The sequence below is a fragment of the Ictalurus furcatus genome, chromosome 4 (genome assembly GCF_023375685.1).
Source record: "Ictalurus furcatus strain D&B chromosome 4, Billie_1.0, whole genome shotgun sequence".
Taxonomy (NCBI): Eukaryota; Metazoa; Chordata; class Actinopteri; order Siluriformes; family Ictaluridae; genus Ictalurus; species Ictalurus furcatus.
The window spans coordinates 33,676,666-33,702,921 of record NC_071258.1 but is presented as its reverse complement, the minus strand read 5'-3'; the positions used below and the strand labels follow the sequence as shown (position 1 = coordinate 33,702,921).

General features: G+C 42.8%; 1 protein-coding gene across 3 annotated transcripts in view; it reads left to right on the top strand.

The window, feature by feature from the left end:
- The window catches only part of veph1 (ventricular zone expressed PH domain-containing 1), a 91,807-nt gene that overhangs the window by 45,043 nt on the left and 20,508 nt on the right, over positions 1–26,256 (top strand). For all 3 annotated transcript variants that reach the window (XM_053623706.1, XM_053623704.1, XM_053623705.1), the window contains 6 exons: positions 1,464–1,684; positions 3,034–3,264; positions 3,936–4,231; positions 11,522–11,661; positions 11,976–12,110; positions 23,143–23,260. In XM_053623706.1, coding sequence (XP_053479681.1) covers positions 1,464–1,684; positions 3,034–3,264; positions 3,936–4,231; positions 11,522–11,661; positions 11,976–12,110; positions 23,143–23,260 — 1,141 coding nt within the window. The remainder of the gene's footprint in view (positions 1–1,463; positions 1,685–3,033; positions 3,265–3,935; positions 4,232–11,521; positions 11,662–11,975; positions 12,111–23,142; positions 23,261–26,256) is intronic.

Below are 26,256 nucleotides of genomic sequence, written 5' to 3'. Positions count from 1 at the left end.
TGTCCAATTTAAACGCTCCCAGATGTTTACACGTGCAGTTACATGTGTTTCACTCCTGGAAAGCTCGAACGCTTTTACTGAGTCACCTTAAACCACGATTAACCGCTGACCTCGGTTTATTACGGTATCAGACATTTCTCTGTTTTGTTCTCCTTCCCTTTTGATCCATATCTGTTGTTAATGATATGGCGATGACTCTGCCAAGGCTGGTTCCAATTTTTCTAAAAGGAAATCAGAAATCCTCACAGACAAACGGTGATGGGATTTCCAGTTGCTTTGGATAGACCTCAAAAACCAAAGCGACTGAGTCAGAGCCGCATCGACTGAGTCACAAACGCACTCGTGCCGGACATATCAGACTAGTGACTGTACCGCATTACAGGCAACCGATACAAATCTGAAGCAGCTTGCCTTGATTAAACAAGAAAGCACTGCTGGTGCTAATTTCCTTGAAAATTCCTAGCAAACGATTATCACCAGCTATAGTGAAGAAGCCGTCAGAGTCCCAGGAGCACTAACGCTTACCCTGATCTATCTACCACCGTTTAATACTGTTTATTCAATTCAATTCCATTCAGTTTTATTTGTGTAGCGCTTTTAACAATGGCCGTTGTCACAAAGCAGCTTTACAGAAACATATAAACACAGGGTAGAGATTTTAAGCGTGTGAGTTTATCCCTATTGAGCGAGACGGTGGAGACGGTGGTGAGGAAAAACTCCCTGAGATGATATGAGGAAGAAACCTTGAGAGGAACCGGACTCAGAAGGGAACCCGTCCTCATCCGAGTGTAAAACTGCATGTGGTAATCGCAGTCCCAAGGCCATCGCAGCAACCGTAGTCTCAGCAACCACAGCGAGAACGTCCATGTAGAATTGAGGTCCAAAACCATTTCCGTGGTACTTCAAGCGGTACCATCCTCAGCGATCTCCAGGCTGTAGCCTCCAGTTGATGAGAGCTCCATCCAGAAGTAGGGCATCAGGATGGGTCAAGCAGGTCCGGAGAGAAGAAGGGTCAGGTTCACTGGCATCTCCGTAAAATCATAACATTTTATGATATGTAAGTCATACTTTGTATCTGTTGACTTTATACATTCTATCATACATTTTAGCCTTCTTTCTTCATTCTCCTGAAGCTTTACCGCTGACACTGGAGACTCCTTCCATAAATAGAGGTTAAATAAACCTCCCCTTACAGAAATTTTCACCATATGAACAATTACACAAGGTTTTTTATTTGTTTACATGACGGGTCCTAGGTACAAGTCCCTAGCTGTTACTCCAGAAAGATAACGAGTCAGAGCTGCTGTTAGAGAACGTTCATCAACACCTTCGGAACAGTTTGGGAAATCATCAGCGCTGTGGTGGTGTAATCTGCCGTAATTTGAACACGAATCCCAACAGCGTTAGGAATAAACCATTTTTTCTAAACCCTAGCGTGAAGCAGAGTGTGTGTGTGTGTGTAGGCTCTGGCACGGGAGGCTCTACGGTACCTGGTGTCACTGTTGGCATGTATGGAGCACAGCGTCCATCACACAGTGCTGCTGGAGATTCACAGCGTGACCGAGCGCTACAGCGCCATCATTGGCGGAGGAGCCAAAGACATCTACCGCATGAGCAACAGCTTCAGCGCCATCGCTCGACTGCTGGGACGCAGGCTACAGGCTGATCCTTTAACGCCATGCAGGTACACACACACATTTACCTTACTATAGGTATAGTGAGGACCTTGCGCTGGGATAATTATTAAAGCAGATAAGTAATGCTGTACTACACCGAGATCTAACCTCAACCTTAACTACAGTAAGCAGAAGTTAAGATTTTGGATGTTGAACATAAAAATAAAACTTAGTAGTAGTAGTAGGAGGAGGAGGAGGAAGAGGAGTATTGTTGTTGTTGTTTATTTGTGAGAACATGTAACACAAACCAATGATTTTGAAGACTCTAAAACACACACACACACACACACACACACACACACATGCACACACATCCCTAACTGTATAGAATATTTTCTTTATTTTCCCATCTGTTCCCCAGACTCTCTCTCTCTCTCTCTCTCTTCCTCACGTTTTCTCAGTTTAAAGTCTGTTTGCTTTCACTCGCTGCTCAGAATGTAAAGGAAGTCATTACGCAATTGTAGAAACGAGCCGTGCGTGTCCTAACCACATTTCTGGTTTTGTTACAGTATCATAGCCGCTGCGTCCAATCTCTTCCTTTTCGCTTGGGTCCCGGTATAGTGAAAGCAGCACGTCAGCGCCCGGCGCTCACGTTATTATTGGCACATAAAGAAAAAATGATGGATTCCTTCAAACGTGAACTCTGGAATCAAATTCCCCCAAATAGACCAGGCTGAGAGCTTCTTGGATAAAATGCGTCTTTAAGAAAAAGAAGGCGACCTGATGGAGAAATGTGGGATTGTATTTTTTTTTTTTTTTTTTAAGATGATGATGGACAGAAGGATAAAGGGAGCGCAAATAAAATAGACGCATGTGATGGAGGAAAGACGGGAGTCGTTTTTATGGCATGCTCCATCATTCTGACTGCTGAAATCTCTCCCTTATGGCCTTGTCGGTTTTTCGGTTTGGTAATTGCGTTGACTGCTTAATGCTAAAAAATGCTTAATATGATCTCTCCTCTCCGTCAGAGGTTAGACTGCCCAGCTGAGGAATAAAACACAGTGTGTCAAGCTGTTATAGGACATAATCAGTGACAAGGTGGTGTGACGGAGTCACTCTTACCACCCTGAAGTTGATTATTTTCCTAGAGCAGCACACCTGAAGTGTTTTATTCCTCTTACACAGTGTCACATCACAGCAAACCAGTGACTACATTTCCCATCCTGCACTGCGGCCGCCATGGACCGCAATTCCCAGAACACTCATTCATTCTAATCATGCACACCTGCATCCAATCTCTCACACAATCATTTTTTTTTTTAAAGAAGGACACGTTGTACACTTTTATCTGTTTACGGTTACGTTTAATGTAAACAAGTGGCAAGTGGCTGAGTGTGTGGTTTTGTGTGCATATCAGAGAAAGCAAGGAGGTTGCAGATCCAAAGCGGTGCGAATCCGATTCCAGAAAGCGGGATGACGTGAAGATCCAGGCTTTTGAGGAGAAACTAGAGGAGGAGGCGGCGGCGGCAGCGGCGGCGGTGGCGGCGGCGGCTCAAGAGGAAGCTGAGAGGGTCTCACCGGCACCCCAAAGGTGTCACAGCCTGGACCAGGTGGCACGAGACGAGCACCGCGACATCAGGTTCAATCGGTGGGTGAGTTTAAGGTCTTGCCACCCACCTGCTGTTTAACAGCAAGTCCTGAAGATGTTGAATGAATGTCTCCTTAAAGAAAACTTCAAAAGTTTCCATGGCGTGTCCTTCATGCAAGTCCCTGTGCAAGCCGTTACTATAGAAACGATAAAGTGTTAGAACCAGTGCATTAATAGAAACCTGTGATTTTGTAGCTGCACTACTGTCACAGCTGCTGTTATAGAGAATGAATCTCTATTAATAACACCTTCTGACCAATCAGAATCCAGAATTCAACAGTGCTGTGTGTATAATAAATAAATATCAACGATACGTAGCCTGTGGAGTTGGTGAATTAAATCGTTTTGGAAGGAATGTGCAGCTGTAGAGCGTTTGATTTGCATTCGAGACTAAAAGTCCTGCTGTGTTATAAGAAATAAAGCTGACGCTCATTCACACTATGCATTAGCTGTCACCGTGTGAGAATAAGTCTCGCCTTGCCCTTGTTTATTATTGAAAGAATATCTTAATATATTACGCTGTGTATTTTCTCTGTACCAACGTGCAACCTGGAGTATGCTGCTGAAGGTTTTAGTGAGCTAGATCAAGCACGACATGCCAAGGAACATAAGCACAGTTTGTTATTTTAGCATCCGTCTCTATTACCCCCAATCTCTCTCCACTCTGTCAGGTCTAAGAGTCTGGCTCTGCACGCTGTACAGACGCGCTCCACGAATCCCGACTGCATCCAGGACAGAGAAGGGGAACTAAACACTGAGGACTACCCGATTGAGGCCACCCTCTGCCATGAGATCGGTCCAGCAGCTTCTTTTGCTCAGGAAGAGCACAGTGAGCACCAGGACTCGGCTTTTCATGGGGAAAGAGACCGGCTATGGAAACACCTCCGGGACAACTTGGAGAAGATCCGAGTCTTCTGCGCCGATATGGTCACGCAGATCCCGATTCCTGAGCATTGCACCATCGAAGGTACGAGGCTAGATCAGAGATGATCATTCGGACCACTGGACCACCAACTGTTGCTTTACAAATCAAGCAGCCGTGCTTGGCCAAGCTGGTAAAATTTGAACACAAGCTGAAATGATATAGAATGTAAATGTTATGATTTAGTAATAGTGATAATTGATGACATAAGAAGACAATTTCTTTCCAGGGATCAGCAGAGGACTATCATGTTTATTAGTACTTGTTATTGTAGTGTCTCGAGTGCCTACTTTCCAGTAATGATCATTTAGCCTAAAAGAATTGAGTAGTGGGTGGGCTTTCGACTCGATCTCATCGCTCAGAGGTGGTACTGGAAGGGTCAAACTCGTGTTCAGTTGCTGTGCAGTTCTCTGGCAGCCTTCCTGTTCACTACATTGATGTAATTCGACACTCACCCACACAGCTACATTAAGGCAATTCATCAGTCTGCTTGAGTTTTTGCAGGCTCATAAGGCTGAAAGGATCGAGGACATAAATGGGCTTTAGACTGTGGTGGAGAGTTTTTTAGGCTAAAAGAAGTGAATATTGAGTGGGCTTGTGGTTGAGTCGATTAAGCGGTGAGGGGGTTTTTCAGATAACATACCATAACATAAGATTAGATAACAAGATAACAACAATTAAGATAAGGTAAGATAAGACTGAAAGCAGTGGGTTGAGTAAAGAGTGGACTATAAACTAAGGGGATTGAGTAATGAAGAGGCTTTAGGCTAAGACAAGTAAGAAATGAATGGGTGCTAGACTGAAAGTATTGAATAACAACAGTACTATAAGCTGAGAGGATTGAGTAGTGAGTGGGCTATAAACTGAGGATTGATTAATGAGTGGATTATAAGATGTGAGGTTTGAGTAATGAGTGCACTATAAACTGAGAGGATTGAGTAATGAGTTCACTATAAACTGGGAGGATTGAGTAATGAGTGGATTATAAGATGTGAGGTTTGAGTAATGGGTTCACTATAAACTGGGAGGATTGAGTAATGAGTTCACTATAAACTGGGAGGATTGAGTAATGAGTGGATTATAAGATGTGAGGTTTGAGTAATGAGTGCACTATAAACTGGGAGGATTGAGTAATGAGTTCACTATAAACTGGCAGGATTGAGTAATGAGTGGATTATAAGATGTGAGGTTTGAGTAATGGGTTCACTATAAACTGAGAGGATTGAGTAATGGGTTCACTATAAGCTGTGAGGATTGAGTAATGAGTGGATTATAAGATGTGCGGTTTGAGTAATGGGTTCACTATAAACTGAGAGGATTGAGTAATGAGTTCACTATAAACTGGGAGGGTTGAGTAATGAGTTCACTATAAACCGAGAGGATTGAGTACTGGGTTCACTATAAACTGGGAGGATTGAGTAATGAGTGGATTATAAGATGTGAGGTTTGAGTAATGAGTGCACTATAAACTGGGAGGATTGAGTAATGAGTTCACTATAAACTGGGAGGATTGAGTAATGAGTGGATTATAAGATGTGAGGTTTGAGTAATGGGTTCACTATAAACTGAGAGGATTGAGTAATGGGTTCACTATAAGCTGTGAGGATTGAGTAATGAGTGGATTATAAGATGTGAGGTTTGAGTAATGGGTTCACTATAAACTGAGAGGATTGAGTAATGGGTTCACTATAAGCTGTGAGGATTGAGTAATGAGTGGATTATAAGATGTGCGGTTTGAGTAATGGGTTCACTATAAACTGAGAGGATTGAGTAATGAGTTCACTATAAACTGGGAGGGTTGAGTAATGAGTTCACTATAAACCGAGAGGATTGAGTACTGGGTTCACTATAAACTGGGAGGATTGAGTAATGAGTGGATTATAAGATGTGAGGTTTGAGTAATGAGTGCACTATAAACTGGGAGGATTGAGTAATGAGTTCACTATAAACTGGGAGGATTGAGTAATGAGTGGATTATAAGATGTGAGGTTTGAGTAATGGGTTCACTATAAACTGAGAGGATTGAGTAATGGGTTCACTATAAGCTGTGAGGATTGAGTAATGAGTGGATTATAAGATGTGAGGTTTGAGTAATGGGTTCACTATAAACTGAGAGGATTGAGTAATGGGTTCACTATAAGCTGTGAGGATTGAGTAATGAGTGGATTATAAGATGTGCGGTTTGAGTAATGGGTTCACTATAAACTGAGAGGATTGAGTAATGAGTTCACTATAAACTGGGAGGGTTGAGTAATGAGTTCACTATAAACTGGGAGGATTGAGTAATGAGTTCACTATAAACTGGGAGGTTTGAGTAATGAGTGGATTATAAGATGTGAGGTTTGAGTAATGGGTTCACTATAAGCTGGGAGGATTGAGTAATGGGTTCACTATAAACTGGGAGGATTGAGTAATGAGTGGATTATAAGATGTGAGGTTTGAGTAATGGGTTCACTATAAACTGGGAGGATTGAGTAATGGGTTCACTATAAGCTGGGAGGATTGAGTAATGAGTTCACTATAAACTGGGAGGATTGAGTAATGAGTTCACTATAAGCTGGGAGGATTGAGTAATGAGTTCACTATAAGCTGGGAGGATTGAGTAATGAGTTCACTATAAACTGGGAGGATTGAGTAATGAGTTCACTATAAGCTGGGAGGATTGAGTAATGAGTTCACTATAAGCTGGGAGGATTGAGTAATGAGTTCACTATAAGCTGGGAGGATTGAGTAATGAGTTCACTATAAGCTGGGAGGATTGAGTACTGGGTTCACTATAAACTGGGAGGGTTGAGTAATGAGTAAAACAATAAACATTTCTAAACATTTATCCAGTGCTCAAGCCCACAAGGTACTGTGCATCTTGCTGAAGAGGTCACAGTTGCATCCAGGTAAAGGATTTCCTGCCTACAGTTCACTGAAGCAGTTGATTAGGTGTCACAGTTGTGCTGAGTCTCGCACAGTCAGTACTGCTCACAGAGAGCCGAGTCATGCACATTTTTCCCCTCCATCACCACTCCAACAATTCATGCCTCCTGCTCTACAAGTGACCACTGGTTCTCCTTCACAAGCACCAACAGGAGTTCAGAGATTCAGTGTTTAAGAAGTTGTTCAAATGGCACCGTTTATAAAATGTAGACTGTCGTTTTCATCGCATCTCTCTGTAGATTTCTGTAGAAAAACAGTTCAGCTCTGGGGTAGGTCTGCCGTTCTCTGGCCGTTCCGCTGCAGATTTCCTGTTCTGCACGCTCATAACTCCACCATCTCCCCCACAGAGCTACAGTAAGGTAATTCATCAGACTGTGTATATGTGTGTATGTTTGTGTGAGGCAGCAGCAGCTCAAGGGTTGAGTCATATTCGCCAGAACATGTGGAAACTGATGATAATATTACACTCAGATGTGTTGGGTTGAACAGTACCTGCAGGATTAGCTGAGAGCGCTGAGCAGTGAGTGGTTTCGGGTCAGAACATTCCAGTACGTCGACCGGCTAAGATAAATAACTTGCACCTAGGTGTAAATACTGTCACATGAAAATGACTCGCTGCTGCTGAGGATGGCCCTGCATGATTAGCTTAAAGATCACCATGGGTTTACAGTGGATGGTACCATGCAGATGCTGTAAAGATGGCTGTGAATGGTCTTCCTTGGACAGCTTAAAGGCAGCAGCTGCTAAGAACAGTTTACACTCGAGTCTCAATCACTGAAAACTTGAGTTTGATACGATAGAATTAAAGTTCAACCTTGAACGACACGCTACAGTATACAGCTATAGAGGAGAAATGGTTTATAATCCATTGATGAGCACACGGTGGCTTAGTGGTTAGGACGTTCACCTCACATCTCCAGGGTCGGGGGTTCGATTCCCACCGTGGCCCTGTGTGCGCGGAGTTTGCATGTTCTCCCCGTGCTGCGGGGGTTTCTTCCGGGTATTCCGGTTTCCTCCCCCAATCCAAAGACATGCTGGTGATTGGCTGATCGGTGTCCGTAGTGTATGAATGGGTGTGTGAGTGTGTATGTGATTGTGCCCTGCGATGGATTGGCACCGTGTCCAGGGTGTACCCCGCCTTGTGCCCCGGGATAGGCTCCTGTCTGGGATAGCCCCTGGGATAGGCTCCAGGTCCCCCGTGACCCTGAAGGAAGGATAAGCGATGGATAGATATCCATTGATGATGGATTCCCTTTTGAGAGAGTCTGGTTCCTCTCAGGGTTTCTTCTTCCTCATGTTCCTCATCAAGGAGTTTTTTTTCCCTTTCCGCTGTCACCTCTGGCTTGCTCATTGGAGATAGATTTTAAAAGAAAATTGTTATATCCCGATTTCCATAAAGCTTCTTGGTGTCAACGTCCATTCTAAAAGCGCTAGTGTGTGTCAGTGTGAGTGTGCATGGTGCACACCATGTAGTGTGGATGTAGGATGTGTGGAATACAGGATGTCTTCCCACCATCCCAGAATTCAATCTTTAGGGAGAGTAAAAATCTGTACACACTGTACAGTGCACTAGGAATGTAACGGTAGCACGTGAAACAATACATTGTGTTGCGAGCACTGTATGTGACCATATGCATTGAGGAGATGGATGATACTGGCTGCGTTAATTTCGTTTGTTTGAATACAAAAAGGTCACCATTAATTTAACCCACACCATGTTTTTTTTAAACCAGCATTTTCTCCCAATTTGATCATTTTCCAATTCCCACGTCCCGAGTAGGAGGCAAGGGAGGAAGTGCTAACTGTGCTCTTCCTCATACATGAGCTCACAGACTCCTATCATTGGCTAGTGATTGACAGGAGAGACAGTGTGGCAGTCTCCTAGTCATGGATGGCTGTGGTGTTGTCAGGACGGAGTCTTGTCCCATTCAGGAGCCTCCCACATCAGCATGTTTGACATCACAACCAAAGTCTTGGCTCTGAGTCTGTTGGTTTTCCCGATTTACACGTTTTACACCTCTGACTTTCTTTGTTTTGTTTTGGTGGTTTTTTGGAAGCAAAGATTTATTTTTTTTGTGCAATTTCATAATTGTGGCTTAGTGGTTAAGGCTCTGGGTTACTGATCGGAAGGTCGGGGGTTCAAGCCCCAGCACTGCCTGGCTGCCACTGTTGGGCCCTTGAGCAAGGCCCTTAACCCTCTCTGCTCCAGGGGGCGCTGTATCATGGCTGACCCTGCACTCTGACCCCAACTTCCTAACATGCAGGGGTATGCGAAGAATAGAATTTCACTGTGCTCTACTGTATATGTGACCAATAAAGACTCATTATCATTATCATTAAATTCAAGGAAAATTCTTTCTTAGAACTGGTAAAACAAACAAACAAACAAACAAACAAAAACCAGGTTGTTCCATCTAAATAAATTTATCCCATTTCCAAGTTACTATGAGGTACTGTATTACATTTGAGACTGTTCAAACAGGTCCACTGTAGAAACCTAACCCCTCCCCTACAGAGCTACAGTAAGGTCATTCGTGTGTGTGTGTGTGTGTGTGTGTGTGTGTGTGTGCTATTGAATGAGTGAGAGACAGCAGGACGTACAGGGCTGAGTCATATTCATCAGAACATGTGGAAATTGAAGGTAATGTCGCATTTCGATGTGTCGTAGCAGGCAGAGATCACAGCTTTGAAGGGTTTCACAGTAACTGACTGACAATCTGATGTGACTAAGTGCTGAATCTTTCTCCCATCTGGCATTTTATAGAGTGGAAGCTTTCTCCCCCCCCCAAACCCACACACCCACACACTTTTACATACTCAGAAGTATCACGTCACAACAGGCAGCGTAAAGTTTACACTTGCTTTTAACTAGTGTGCCTTTTCTCCTTTTCTTTCTTTTCTTTTCTTTTTTTTTAAATCATGTGCATCCCATTTTTTTAGCCATTTCGTTTGCTAAATGAAATTCTACAGTGATTGATAGGGTAATGAAGTATACTGTAGTGTGTTAAATGAGTTGTTTGGCCACAGTAACAGCAGACATGTTTGGCGCAGACCAAAGACAGCTTTTCAGGAGAAGCACCTCATACCAACTGTGAAGCACGGTCGTGAGAATGTTATGGTTTGGGGTTGCTTCTCTGCCTCAGAGACTGGACAGCTTGCATTCACTGATTCAACTGTGAATTCATCATATAAAAGAGTGCTTGAAGATAATGTGAGGCCATCTGTCCAAAAGTTGAAGTTGAACCGAAAATGGACCTTTAAACAGGATAATGATCCTAAGCACACGAGCAAATCCACCAAGGACCGGCTCAAAAAGAAGAAATGGAGGGTTGCGGAATGGCCGAGTTAAAGCCTGGATTTGAATCCCATTGACATGTTGTGGGGGGAGTACATGCAAGAAAACACTCAAACATCTGGCAGCTGAAAGAATATTGCATGGAAGCGTAGTCAAAAATTCCAGCAAGCCGACGTCAGAGACTGGTGGACAATTATGCAAAACGCCTACAAGAAGTTATTTCTGCTAAAGCGGGCAATACTAGCTTCCGAGGCCAAGGGTGTACTTACTTTTCCCACAGAAGAATATCACATCTATTGATATTTCTGTTGAATAAATGCTTGAAAACGCTCCTTTTCCTTGTGGTTTTGTTCAAGTATATTTCAACCTTGAGTAATAGGCACTGTTTCAAAGATGATCAAATGTTTGCTCGTCCAAATATGTGAAAAATAGACGCTGATTTCCATGGGGTGCACTTATTTTTTCACATGACGGATGCATAGTCACTTTGATACTATCAATAAAATAAGGTCCATTTGTACACTACTAGAGTGCTTCAGTGCCTCTATGGATGGATGATATGGACAGTTACAGCGTCTCGAACAACATACCCCAAATGCCCCCATCATCTGCCCCCCCCCCTTCATATAAACCTCTTTTACACCAAACAGCAGGGGTACTTTTCTTGGAACTCCCTATAAACTGAATTTAACAGCTTGTGTCCAGGCACCATGTCAGAAACATGCAGTAAAGATTTAAAAGGTAACGTATACTGCAGTTATTTATAAGTATGTGCACCTTTCTGGTAAGAAAACACTGAGTGAGACAGATGTAGAGGAGAGACCCTAAACAAAACCGTTACACACACCAAACATCTCCACGTATACCACAGCGTAGGTTTCGCCTCACAGCTCAACGAGTTTTAGAGTTTGTACAGACATCCCAGCAGGCCTGATTGGTTAATAGCGAGGTCGTGTGATCCCTGGAGAGGATTTCACTGATGAAAGTGATCTCACTGCTATCAGTGCGGTTCTGCTAAATCGCCAACTCGCTCCTCTGCTTCGGGGAGTAGGGATATGACATCAGTAACCGGGAAAAATGATGCAAGCTGTGTGTGTGTGTGTGTGTTGCAGATACCCAGCGAGGCTGTGTTGCAAAGCTGTCCTTCTCGTGTCCAATGAAAGGTCATTACTGTCTGTATGGGAAATCCAGCTTCTCGCTGTGCAGCCCTCAACCCCACCTCTGGATACGGATCATGCTGCTCGCTCTGCAGGTCAGTGCGTACGACTAATCAACACGATAAAAGCATTTACTGAGATTATCGGTGTGAACATAAATCTTCAAGACCCTAGGGGGCGCTAATCACTTCACTCAAATCGCAGATGAGAAGTTCTTCAAAAACAGTATATTGGATCAACTTCAGTAACTCGGCTTCATCACACCGTCGCATCGTTGATTATTTTCCTAAAACAGAATGCCCCTAATTGTTTTATACCTTACATATGAGCAAGTTTTTCTCGTTTATTTGAGACAATCATATCACCAAAGTGCTAGTGGATTTTTGAGTGTGTGTGTGTGTCACTACAGAGCAAGACGGATGAAGCTCTGAGCTCTGAGGATGTGTGTGTGCAGCAGCTCAGGAGACTTTGGGAGAAAACACAGCTTAAAGGAGCTCACAGCTTCGAGCTGGCCATGACTCAAACTGCTGTGCCACAGAAGAAGGTAAGATGGGTGAAATATTACCTGTCTCTCTTTCATTATCTGTATATTTCCTCCACTCCCCTCCTTCATCCCGCTTGTCTCTCGCATCCTCACTTCACTTACCTAACCCTCACACAGGGGTGGATACAGGCTGCCTAAGTTTAAAAAAAAAAAAAAAAGGAGGAAAGAAAAAAAACAGGAACACCTGAAGGGCATTAACTTGTTGTTTTTCTACTATTACGCAACCCTCTTCTTTTATTTCGGAGCGTCTAGAGGGCACTTCATCCCGTTTTCTTGCACGTAAGAGAGCCGATAAGGCACTGTGTCTCGTTTTCTCCTTTGGAAGGACACCTAACAGGGTACTCGATCCTGTTTTCGCATCTGTAAGGGCACCCTGGTGGGCACTTTATCTCATTCTCTACAGTGTCTCATTTTCTCTACTGGAAGGGCACCTTATAGGGTACTTAAAGTTTTCACATACAGAATGTAGCAGCACCCTGGAGGGCACTCCATCACCTTTTTTTCACCCATTTGAAGGTCAGCCATGGGGGCACTTCATTACATTTTCTCCACCATAAGGGCACTTTATCACATTTTATCTCTCATATGGGGCACCCCTAGAGGGCAGGTTATCATGTCTTGAGCACCCTAGAGGGCATTTTATCACGATTTATCTAATGATGGAGCACTTTATTGGGCACTTTATAGGGCACCCTAGAGGGCACTTTGTCACGTTTTGTCTATAATATGGGCCTCCCTAGATTGCACTTTCACAGCATTTTCTCAAGCATGGGGGTGCCCCCCTACCCCTTCCTGACCCCCTCGAGTCAACAAGCGCCATCGCATTTGTTTCATTTCCCGGATAAACATGAAGGTTGATCCCTCACTCCTAAATTCTCTGCATGCCTCTGTTCTCACCTATGACCTCTCTCCTGACACAAGGAAATCAAAACACGAGCGCAAATCACAATGAGGATCTTAGCTATTGCTACACAAAAGAGAACAGGCCACCACCTCCTACTACTTTTCTAGGCTCGCTTCAACTTTAATGGACTCCTTTACATGGTATATATATCGCTAAGATGTTGGTACATTAGTACAGCAAAACAGTCTTTAACACATTATGGATACCCATCTGCCATTTTAAACCACATCGCTGTTGAATTCCGGATTCTGATTGGTCAGAAGGTCTTGATTCATTTTCTATAACGGCAGCTCTGACGATAATGCAGCTGCTTAATACGTTATCGTTTCTGTAGTATCGGCTCATTCACAGGAACTTGTGAATCAGTCCCTGACTGAGCACACTGCAGGACGCCCACGCTGCTGGATTTATTTATTGTTGTTACAGAATGAGGAAAGCAACCCGGCGGTTATGGTTCGTTTCACGTCTTCGTTGTGGTCGTATCTTATCTCAAAGCGTTGCGTAAGCAAGCTTGTTTCTCTACACCAGACGTCATGGAAGTGGAAATAAATTATGTCTAGAAGGCGAACCCAGCTGTTACTTTGCCTTCTCATCTCTCGTGTCGCTTCCTATCTTATCATAAAAACTAAGAGCAGTCCGTCTTCCTCGAGCGTGATTTACTGTACGCAAGTTGAGAATGTGCCAACCGTATGGAACATGTGTGTGTCATTAAGTGCTTTTCAATTAAATTCCACAAGTAGTAAAGTATATACATCTGAATCCATCTAAATCTAAAACCTAAATGAAATCCTTTGGGGCTTTTTTCAGGAAAAAAAAGCCAAGTTCTAACACTCCCCCACCCCCACCCCTCTCAGGAATACTCATAAACTCCATTTCTAAAAAGATAAAAAGTCCTAGTGTTGCCATAACATCGCCCTGGCCTCGGCTTGGCCCTGTGATCTATTGTCTGTCCTGTTCTTGAAGGCCGGCGTTCACCGTAAACATCTGCAGTCGACTATCGGGGTCCGAAATGGCCTGGCTGCAGCGCTCAGTTAGCTCCTAATAAACACTGTACCGTACCAAGCCTCTCTTATCACTGGAGCTCTGTTCCGTGTTTCAAACCATGTGTTGTTGATAACCTCGGGCTCCTCACTTAATCCGATAAGCAACACTGCCATGACGTGATCCTTTCCCATTCCTATGCCAATTAATGTACTTTTTGCTCTGCTTTGAGATGACTGTCCACCCAAGCTCATTTCTGACCTCACATGTGGCTCCTTCTTCATCTTCTTCCACCGACCATGGACACTTTTTATGTGTTTCTTCCTGTAATAGCTAATGACAGGAGCATCACAGCCCTGTGATATACGCTGATGGGTCAAAAAGAAGACACAACTTTGCAACGTGTGGATAACAAGCAGATGCTCAGGAACTCGGAGATGAGAAGCACGTGGTCGAAGAGGAGCATATAGAAAATTACGGATGCCGCCCATCACAAAAAAGCTTGCTGCTAATGAGAGAAAACTGGCTTGCACAACACACACACACACACACACACACACACACACACACACACACACACGGGAGGCAGTGTAATCAGTGATGGAAAGAGTACAAAACACACTGATTTGAGTAAAAGTACTGCTACTGTAGTAATAATTCATTTGAGTAAAAGTGAAAATAGTGATGAAAATGACTCGGGAGTAATTAAGTCATCTGGCATTCAAAAAACGCTCAAGTAATTACTTTTTCGTAGTTTGTCGACTAATTATCTAACTTAGCCAAGTGCTGTTGAGGTTTCATTCGCTTGCTAGGTCATGTTAATTCATTCCTGACATCAGAATGACACTCTGAGATGCTTTATGCTAGTCTAGCTCACTCAGCTAGCTAATAGCTTACCTGTACATGTCTATTGAGCTATAAAACGCTGATATTTCCATGCCCAAGAGAGCTGATTAATTAGGACATTGTTCGGTATCTGTCTCAGACATTGCTGCAAAGCATTTGGTGCCTGAAGTGTAGACTTTAGTTTGATGGAATGTCATTATTTCAAATCTGCACATGCTGTCTTGTAATTGAGTGACAAACTACCGGGTTTACAAGGTTTACATACATGTAGTCAAGCACTGCAAGACCAGTACATGTTGTCTGTTACTTTCTACCCCTGCGCGTAAAACTTATTAATCCCAGCACGTAGTCTTTATTAGGATTTTCTTTTCAAATTAGCAGCAGTACGCCTTGTTTTCAACCAGCCCAAAAAGAACCCACGTCACAGCCCTAATCGTCACTGCATCAAATTCTCACGTACAAGACCTTGTCTGGAATAGCAACCCCCCCACCCACCTCAACTCTGTCCTAGACGTGTATGTTCCCTCTCGCAACCTGCACGCCTGGTAGTGCCTACTCAGCGAGGCATGACGTCCCTTTCCAGACCTTCAGGGACCTTTCCAGGTCCCTTTTCAACCTTCAAACTGACTGTCCTTCAATTGTGGAATGAACTTCCATCCTCAATCTGGACAGCAGAATCCGTCACTATCTTTCACAACAACAACAAAAACAAACATCTAAAGACCCACATTTTCCATGAACACCTAACTAATCCCTAACGTACTCCAACTAAATAAAACTGTCTCTTATACCTCTACTCCATGCACTTTGCTGTTCTCTAGAGCTCAATTAAAAGATCTTGTATGGTAGCACTATGGTAAATGGTAAACGGTCTACACATATATAGCGCTTTTTTAACCTTAGCGATTCTACAAAGTGCTTTGCACTTTGTAGACTCACACACCAATGGTAGCAGAGCTGCCATGCAAGGTGCTAGCTTGCCATCGGGAGCAACTTGGGGTTCAGTGTCTTGCCCAAGGACACTTCGGTACGTGGAGTCACGTGGGCCGGGACTCGAACCTCCAAATCTACGATTATGGACAACCCGCTCTACCACCTGAACCCGCTCTAGCACTACTCGTATTGTTCTCCGCTTGATATATCGCTTTGCTTGTATTTCCTCATTTGTAAGTCACTTTGGATAAAAACGTCTGCTAAATGAATAAATGTAAATGCAAATCGTGGCTCTGCTTTGGTGGACTCTGGCCAGGAATTCTCGTAAATGGCCTACACAGACACCCAAACAGAGCGACTCGTTTACTCCTCTGCAGCCCATCAGAACACTAAATATCAGTCTGTCGAAAGGAAGCTCGGACTGAAAGTGGGGATAAAACTCCATAGACACTCATACGTTCTGGACGTAACCCAATAGTGTAGGTATCTTAAACAGCACTGGGAGATGGTATCAGTCTGAGAGAGAGAGAGAGAGAAAGAGGTGGGTGGGTGGGTGGGTGAGGAGTAGAACAATTCCCATTTGCCTGAACAGTTCCAGAAATGCTATGACGGCTCCATACATCTTTATATGAAGAAAGTTTTTCTGATTAGAATGCAGGGAGAAAAAGAGCTGCTGGAGGTCTTCACTGGAGGACTTTACTCTTTATACCATATTGAAGGCATTAGAACTATGCCGTCTTGGCAATGACACATCATGGATATGGATATGGGCAGTAAATAAACTAAATAAATAAATAAATAAATAAAAACCAGCAGAGCCATGTGGGGGCTTTCATTGTTTTATTTCACTGTGTGTTTACTGTGATAAGATGCGTTGCATATGTATGTGTAAAAGGAGAAAGAGTACAAAAGAAACACAATACTCCCCAATTGGACGAGTGGGTCAAGTTTTCCAGAAGAATCCATCACACATAGAAGGAGACCATCAGTCTTTTGGATTTCATTTACAAATTATACCAGGCAGGGGTGAAACGAGAGCAGGCCTCCGAATCCCTCGACTCGTTCCTTCTTCCCGAAACCCCCCGAACCTGAGAACAAGGCTTTGGGGGCTTTGGGATTAACGCATATGTCAGTGTCGACATGTTTCCACTTGCATATCAGGAATATTTTAGTGCTAACGTACAGCTCGTAGTTTGGAGAGTGGAGCGCGATGCCCGTCACCACATCTCTGATATTTCTCAGAAAGGTGTCAGTGGATACAAGATGAAGTGACTCACCGGATTCGGTTTCCTGTTCGCCATCTGCTTTCGTGAGTCACTTGGAGTTATCAGTGTATCAGCGAGTCGTGATAAGAAAACACATACTGCTGTTGCATTCATGTGCTCCATGGGAACTCAGACATTTAGCATTTAGTTTAATGCTAAAAGACAGGTCAGTGCTAGTTGCAGTTCCCAGGAAAGTCTAGTAGCTTTCACATTAGAGCTGTAACTAAATACAATACATTATTCAAATACAATATGAATAGATTACTTGCTGAGACTAGAGGTGAGAATAAGAACTGGGATTCCACTTGGGAGGGTTGAAGGTCACAGGACAAAGAAAGCTCATTAGCGTGAAGGTGATTCGCTGCATAATGCATTTAAAAGGTTCATTCATTCACACTTAGTAACTACCTGGTCAGCAGGGCTTTTTCTGAACGTGTGGGGGTCCTAAGCAACACCTTACACCTTACTATAGCCATAGCTAGTAGTAACACCCAAGCAACGTAATGCGTCTTATCCTAACTAACCTTCATGATTACAAATTCTTTGTGATCTTATTTTAATGATCAATTTATTTAAGTAAACAGCAGTTTCTATTCTTTTTACAGTACACTGTGTAGCCCCCTGTGACTGCCTGTGATACATTTTTGCCAAATGATAGTAAAAAGTTTTCTTGTTGTTGTTTTGTTTGTTTGAATATCAGTTATAAAAATGAAGGTGCCCCCTGGTGGTCCGGGGTCCTAAGCGACCACTTGTACCGCTTATAGTAAGAAACGGCCCTGCTGGTCAGGGTCACGGTGGTTTAAAAGACTACTCCTTAACACAACCCACTCCCGGGTGCTCCAGTTCAGGGTCGATACAGTGGATCACCCGTCCGCATATTTTGATTCTAACACAAGTTTTACACCAGACGCCCTTTTGATGCCACCCTCCCCATTTTCCAGGCCTGGGACCGGCACCGAGAGTGCACTGGCTTTTGCAACGCTTTTTAAAAAACACACCTCTCCTCCAGTTGAGACTAATTGAAACTGTCAGAGCCAGAATTTACACACTATGCACCGACAGCGCTGGTATTTCCACTTCTGGGTTTTTCCATTGTCTCCAGAGGCATAGTAGTAGGGTTCATATTAAATTCCTTACACTGGATTTCTCACTCGTTCTAGCCACATTTTAGGTCTCCAAAACGGGATTTTCTATCTTTATACACTTAACTACTTCCCTTATAAATCTCCCTGAAAACCATTCAGTGTTTCAGACAGCTGTACAGTTACTGCAGTTTTGCAGTGTTGATTTTTCTTTAAGTACACTAATCCAGTTAAAGGACTATACTAGTGTTAAAATATGGCCAGAGAAATAAAAAAAATCAGTGTGCTGCTGCTACAGTAATCTGGTCTTACTGGTGTAGATCTACATATAAGTCCCAAGTGTGTCTTGGCATTTTAGTGCCATTACGTCATGTATGTTCCTTTAATTCATTCACACTGAACTTTCCAGGAAAAAAAGTCACACTTAGGGAGGTTTATTCACCCAGGCCCTTACATGATTTAATGTTCTAAATTATTCATGCTGATCATCATCGTTTCAGCACTTTCCTACTCATACGATTGCATTTGAGAGCTAAATCTCATCCCTGGACCGTATTCTGTTTCATGGATATTTGATATGCAGTCAATGCTTAGGACTTGACTAAATTGGGATTGTTTGGCTTGAGACTCTGGACTCAACTCGGACTTTAAGGCTTAGGAACTTTGGTTTTTGAGTCTGAATCCATGACTTGGGATGCTGAAATAGGCTCCAAGCTTGGGGCTCTGAACTCAACTTCGACTTTAGGGCTTGGGACTCTTGGACTGGATTTGGATTCCATGGATTGGGTTTCTGGAACCATGTCACTTTTAAGATTGGACCCTCAGACTCGACTGTGAATTTAATCGGACTTTAAAGATTGAAACTCTGGACTCACTTCGGACCTTAAGGCTTGGGGACTTTGGTTTTTGAGTCTGAATCCTTGAATTGGGATGCTGAAATAGACTCAGGCTCTTGAGCTTAGGACTCTGGACTCAACTTTGACTGTAGGGCTTGAGACTCTGGACTGGATTTGGATTCTTTGATTTGGGATTCTGGAACCACTTGAACTTTAAAGATTGGAACCCTGCACTCAAGTGTGAATTTAAGGCTTGGAATTCAAGACTTAACTCAGACTTTAAAGATTGGGACTCTGGACGCAGTACAAACTTTAGGGCTTGGAAAACTAGATCTGAATCTCAGTTTGAGTTCAGGAAGCTGAACTTGCCTCAGACTCTAAAGCAGTGGTCACCAACCCTGTTCCTGGAAATATACCTTCCTGCAGGTTTCATCTCCAATCAAAATCTAACACACCTGTTTTAGTTGACCGAGAACTTCTCAAGGCAATAATTAGATGGTCAGGTGGGCACAATTATGGTTGCAGTTAAAGTCTTCAGGAAGATAGATCTCTAGGAATGGTCTCTAGGTTTCTGACCATTGCTCTAAAGCTTATGACTCTGGATATAACTAGGGCTCTAGGGTTTGCAACTCTTTACTCAACTCAGACTTTATGACTTGGGACTCTGAACTTGACTTGCACTTTAGGGTTTTAGGACTTTGCATTCAACTCATAGTGGACAATCTGGGCTTTTCTAAGTCACTAATTCACTAAGTTCCCAGCCCACTTCTCAAAGTACATCGTTCCACAGCTCCATCCTTCAATTTTTATAACAATGTGTTTGCATGGGTTTTCCTTGTAGTTGCTCAAGGTCTGGAAATGTAAAGAAGCACGTTAGGAAAACAGTCATTTGAAAAGCCCAGGCCATTAATCACCAAACATAAAATGCCATGCCAAAAATCTTGCCGTTTTTTTCTTAGACTTCACATTTACTAAGCGAATACCATGTGTCGATCAAAGAAAGTTTTGTTCAGCCTAAAGAAAATCATCCCTGCCTTCATCTCATCCTGCATCGATTATCGTAACTCTATACACAGCTGACACCATTCATCTTTGTCTCAATTACAGCAAACACACAATGCTGAACCACATTAACCCAGATTTTGCTCCTGAACACTAGCTACCAGTCCTTCGCAGGATCTAGTTTGAGGTTGTATTGTTTGTTTTGAAAGTCTTTAATGGACTGGTACCTTCTTACACCGCTCATGTACTCTGTCTTTACTCCACCCCTCAAATCACTTCCTTCTGGCTTCCCTGTGGTCTTGAGTAAAGGTTTGTCCCTTACGCCTGTGATTTTGAGTCTGTATTTAAGGGTTTACTTGTATGTTGTGTATACAGGTTGTCCACAAAAGGCTTGATGATGCTCTGGTGTTTACTGTCCTTCACGTTCTCGTATATAGTCCAAGTCAATCATCGTGGAGCCAAAACAGAACTCATCAGAACTCAGTTCCTAGGCATCATCATCATTACAGTCTCTGTAGACAAAGTCCTATATTTTTGATGAATGACTGGGCTCTAACCTTGGACAGCTGAGGTTTAATTTGACCTCCGCTAGCCTACGTGAACCAGGTCATAAATTCCCACTGGAGTTTACAGGGCAGTATTTAAGCTAGCTCAGTGGTAGATTTGTTCTAGGTTCTAGATGCTCTTCTTCCGATACGCACACGTTTACCCTTTCTCTTTCCCACACATGGTTCTTATTTAGTTCTGTGCTGTTGTGTCTTTTTTTTCTCATTGCTAATGCATTTGCAGTACTTTTTCAGATGAGGTGTTAGGTTTTTGAGTCTAAACAGAATGGTGAATTACCATTTCCTGTCACTTAGTGTGACATAAGCATAGACCGCACACCCTTCCTTCCTGTCCTGTCAAGTAGACAGCCCTAGAGATGTTCTGTCCTCAACTACCTTAATTCATAAGTAAATATTACGCGAATTGTAGCACAGATCATTATAAGCATTGTCATTAATTTGTTAAAGGCACCCCAAAACATGTGTAACACCGATGTCACATCTTACTGGGAACATAGTGGGATTAAATGTTATGATCTCTTTTAAAATACCCCAGGGGTAAACACACTGTTTCATATGTAAACTTATGGGACTGACTTTGTGGTTGCTAAATCCTCTTTAGATAGATTAGCATTCATCTGGAAGCTCTAATGCCATCCAGATTCTTCCAAAAGGATTTCCTCGGGCGCCATTTTTCCCTTTTGTATACAATATACTATTGTTTCGGGATCTGAGAGCTAGCTTTAGCCTGCCTGGTGTGTGATTAGTTCAGAGTAGTGCTGTCTCCTTCTCGGAAAGATGGAGTATATTGCTCATACAATTGTGTGAGCTTGTAAATGGAGAGCTTGAAGGTGGCTGAGACATGGCCTTAAGGTGAGCGGTAGTTTATCATCATCAGGAAAACTTTCCTGTGACTCACGAGACCAGAGTTTTGACTCCAGTTGGTAGTTACTGCATTTATGTTGTCGAGTTGCTACGCGGTTAGTTAATATAAATGATTTTGCGCCAGTTGGAAAAAAATATGACCGTGAATCAAAGTCTTAGGCGCATAGAGAAAAGAAGAAACACAATGGTGTAACGGCCCTCTGGGGCAAAATGTGCTAAAGTTCTTGGAAAGATGCTCAAAAAACTTGTTTTACCTGCCCTTCATTTCCAGTGAATTTCGACTGGGTGACATAATAGCCTTACTTCTTGGCTTTGATTTCTTTGCAAACACTTGAAGCCCCAAGGAATCTACTTGTGTAAAATATTAAAAAGCGTTTCTTTGATATAAAACTCGAGCGTTGTGTTAGACAGCCATCAAAGCGTGAATAAAAAGTAACATGCATAAATAGATCAAAATAAACATCATAAAAATACTGCCGAGTTTACTGATCAGACATAACTGTCCAGATGGGCGGGACTTAATAGTCTAATGTCTGTCTCTCGCACATTATATTAGACTTCAGAGCGGGGGAAAATGCAATCTGTTTCCTCAGTCCATATATTCTATATAATGATTATTATTTTTTAGCTTAAAGGCAAATGCTAATGCTAATGTTTAAAGGCAGTGGTCAAGATTGGCAACTTTGAGGCATGTGTAACAAGGGAGCCTCAGGAGAAGTATTAGTATCCATACATAGTTTATTAGTCAACATCCAAACTCATAAGCCAGAAGACAGTTCAAAAATCTGTACTAAATTCAGTATTATAAAGCAATCCTCAAATCCAGAACCAGGCAGGAATAATCATTCCAAAATCATTACAGCAGGGTCAAAATACATGCAAAGCAGAAAAAAATACCGACAAGGCTTAGAACTTACTCACTGAATCCAAAGGCAGGACTGCTTTTATATATAAAACAAGAGCAGGAAGTGAATAATCAGAACTCGAGAGAGGTTGCCCTCCGTGGACAGGAAGGGGTGGGGAGCGCAGTGTGACCCACATACAGGTAATGTTAATAATCCGATTGCGTCGTCCAGAAAATCCACTTCAATTTGTGTGGAACTCGACTCTGAATACGAGGAACTTTCCCTGTGTAAATATTGATGTTGAACTTAAGTTGCCGATTTAATTCTGAATACGTTTCAACGCACTTCTATATACAGGTCTTAATTACTACGAAACGGTGTTGTCTGAGAGAAATGGTGTTACCAGTCCCATTGCTTTGCATAATTCCTGAAGGATTCCTTCATTATCTTTGGCGGGGGGACATTAATGATTGGCAAGTGGGTTATAAATAGTGTCAGGAATTTAAAGATAATTGAGGCGACTTGGGTTTCCAAGTTTCCTGCGTACCTCTGAGCTTCCTTAAACAGCCCGAAGGTCTAAACTGTTGTGTGCTGTTTTATTTATTTCATTTTTGTGATAGGTTTTTATTACCTACAGTCCGGGAGAAATGTGAAATGCATCTGTTAATAAAAATTTAAAAAAAGTAACTTTAATATTATGATTGCAAGAGATTTATTATGACCTCTTAATGCTTCATGGGAGTAAAAAGTCATCGCTTGTTTTTAAAGCCTGCAGCCAGTTGGATTTTATTTATGGTTTAATGTGGGGACACTGAACTGATCTGACAGATAAAGCAGCACTGTCATTTCTCTCTCTTAGACTCATTTCCTGGTGTTCTACACACTCACACGCTCCTCCTGTGTTGCAGGACTTGGACAGTCTGCAGATCCACCTGGAGGAGGTACGCTTCTTTGACCTCTTTGGCTACAGTGAGGAGGAGGGAGGCTGGCTGTGCTTCATGTGCAACAACCCAGAGAAAGCCACTGGTAAATTGTGTTCCAGATTTATTTTCAGATCATTAAAATTTTATTTAGTGCCCATAGGTCCATCAGCCGGATTATGGTCAATGGTCTGCATTTATATAGGGCTTTTTTTAACCTTAGCGTTCCAAAGTGCTTTACACTGGTTCTCATTCACCCATTCACACACACACACACACACACACACACACACACACACGCCAATGCTAGCAGAACTGCCATGCAAGGCGCTAACTTGCCATCGGGAGCAACTTGGGGTTCAGTGTCTTGCCCATGGACACTTTGGCACGTGGAGTCACATGGGCCGGGAATCAAACCACCAACCCTACGATTAGTGGACAACCCGCTCTACCACCTGATCCACAGCTGCCAAAGGAGCCAAACATCCATCCGAGGTCAAAAAACCCTTTAACGTGCTCATAATTTAAACTGCACCTTTTCCCCCCAGTGTCACAAACGACTCATTCGATGATCCGTTCTAAAGGATTCGTTCTAAACTCCTCCTTTCAGAGAGCATACTCTGTTCTGATTGGTCAGACGTCCCAGTCTGTCGTGATTGGTCTATCGCTGTCAGCGTGTGTCCAAAAAAGGAAACGCCCACTACCGTAACGACTTTCAGCTCCGTCTGAAAGAAATGAAGACCAGAGGCGGGGCTTTTTGTTACAAACCTCCGTAGGTTAGTACAGGAAGTAAAATCTGGAATCACTAATGACTCGATTCATCTGTTCAGAATCGATTCCTTTTTTTAGGACTCGACAACTCTGTTTGTCGTGCGCTTTGATTTTTGAAACTTTGCAGACTTTACATTTACATTTACATTCACAAACAGATACGTATATAACACACTACATGGAGGGGAATATCTGAAAAACCGTCATAGGTGCACTTTAAAATTTAAACGTCAATGTGACCAAGCCTTCTTTACATATCTGTTTTTCCAACCAAAATTCTGATTGGCTAGAAGGTGTAAATTGTTGATAGTGAAGTTTTCAGTATGGAGATGATTATTTAAGATGTGTAGAAGGAGTGTCAGCGCTTTGCAACAGTTTTTGACTCATTTTTAATAAAAAATAATCAACCACATCACGGTAACTAGTAGTTACCAAGTAGTTACCGGTAGTTACTCCCAAATAGTTCGGAATGCTGACATTCATCATTCTGGTTCCACCGTCCTGATGGTCTGCAGAACAAAACAGGAAATGAAAAGGAAAAGTGCAGCAGAAAGGAAAACCCCCCAGTAAGGAAATGGACTGAGCAAGAGGAAAGACAAATAGGAACATTAGTCTGTTTTGTCAGGGCTGGAAACACCTGAGAGATTTAATGGACTTGATAACTGCTCCTGCCTTAGAGCTAATGCTTGTTACGTTCTTATACAATTTCCTATCCTTTCAAACTGTAACATTATAGCACACGCAATACATTTAGAACCGGGCATACTTGTTATTTCTGGACGTCTGCTACATAACATACATAATAATGTAGGATTAAAGCAGTGCACTGGATGACAAAATATCAGAGCCTGAAAATCAGGCACTATATAATGACCTGGTCTTAGTGTTGGACAAAGCGGATGGTAAAGAACGAGAAGAAGGACGAGGACGAGGAGGAGAAAGAGTAGAATTGAAAGGAGAAGGAGGAGAAGAAGAAGAGGTTGATGATGGATGAGAAGAAGAAGGAATAGGAAGGAGGAGGAAGCCAAGAAAAAAATGAAGAAAGGACAAAGGGGATAGACAGTGAAAGAGAAGATGACGGGAGAAGAAGAAGATGAGATCAATCACGATGGAGGAGGAGAAGAAGAGGTTGACGAAGGACGAGGAGAATGAAGGAGTAGGAGGAAATAAACAAATAATTAAGAACGAATTAAGAAGAGAAGATGATGAAGATGAAGATGATGAGGAGGTAGAGAAGATGGAAAAGAAGAGGAAGAAGAAGGAAGAATATCTGAATAAGGTGTACTAGAAGAAGAAAAATTAGTAGAAGAAGACGGTGGAGGAAAAGAATAAGGATTAGTTGAAGAAGAAGAAATAAAGAAAGGGGAGGAGGAGGAGGACAAAGAAGAAAAAAGGAGGTGGATAATAAAACAAGAAGATGATGAAGGAGAAGAAGAAAAAAAGATGATGTTGATGACGGTGATGAACACTACGGTGTAGTAGAAGAAAGAATAGAAATTTGAATAGTAGAAGAACTACGACTACAGCAAGAAGAAGAAGAAGGTCCTGCCGCTCTTAATACAGGAACGTAAACTAGAGCAGCTACAGGATGCAGACTCACCGGTCAGGCCATGTCTTCAGGCCCAGTTTATACTAGTGCGTTTTCAACTGTTGCTACGGTTACGCCTGTCGTCTACACTACTCGGTCGTTTTCGACCCTCGAAAACGGAGACTTTCGGAAACGCCTTAGACCCCGTTTTAGTTTGAAAATTCCGGGCTCGCGTTTCAGTGTAAACAGACCAAAACTAAGACTTTTGGAAACGAAGGCGTGGCTCCGCCCACATTCACCCCCTCATTGGGTCTCCTGGATCGTCGCGTATCCTTCCCTGATTCGTCAAGCCCCTACCACATGACCGTTACGCTACCTCGATCGTATACACAACAACACGGAGACTGAACCGTACTCTTTGCTTACAGCCATCGTGCGGTTCAATTCTGTATTTTATAATCCTGCAGCTGCTACATGCGCAAGAGGCGAGCTACGATTAGAGCCATCGCCAACAAATCTCATTTCCAGCGGCGTAAATCCCCTACACGGACACGCACGGTTTGGACTAGCAACCGACTTCCTGTTTACACTTGTGTGTGCACGGATGGTCATGTGACGGAAACGCCAGCGTGGACGAGGATCATTTCTATTTGAAAACGCTGCTTTAAAACCAAAACGCCCTAGTGTAAACAGGGCCTCAGTGTCCCTTTATCTTACACAACCTGTTTTGCATTGCAGCTTCACACACACGAGACTGATGTGAGAGGTTTCTCAGGCAAAAGTCCTCTGTTCTTTCACTAAAT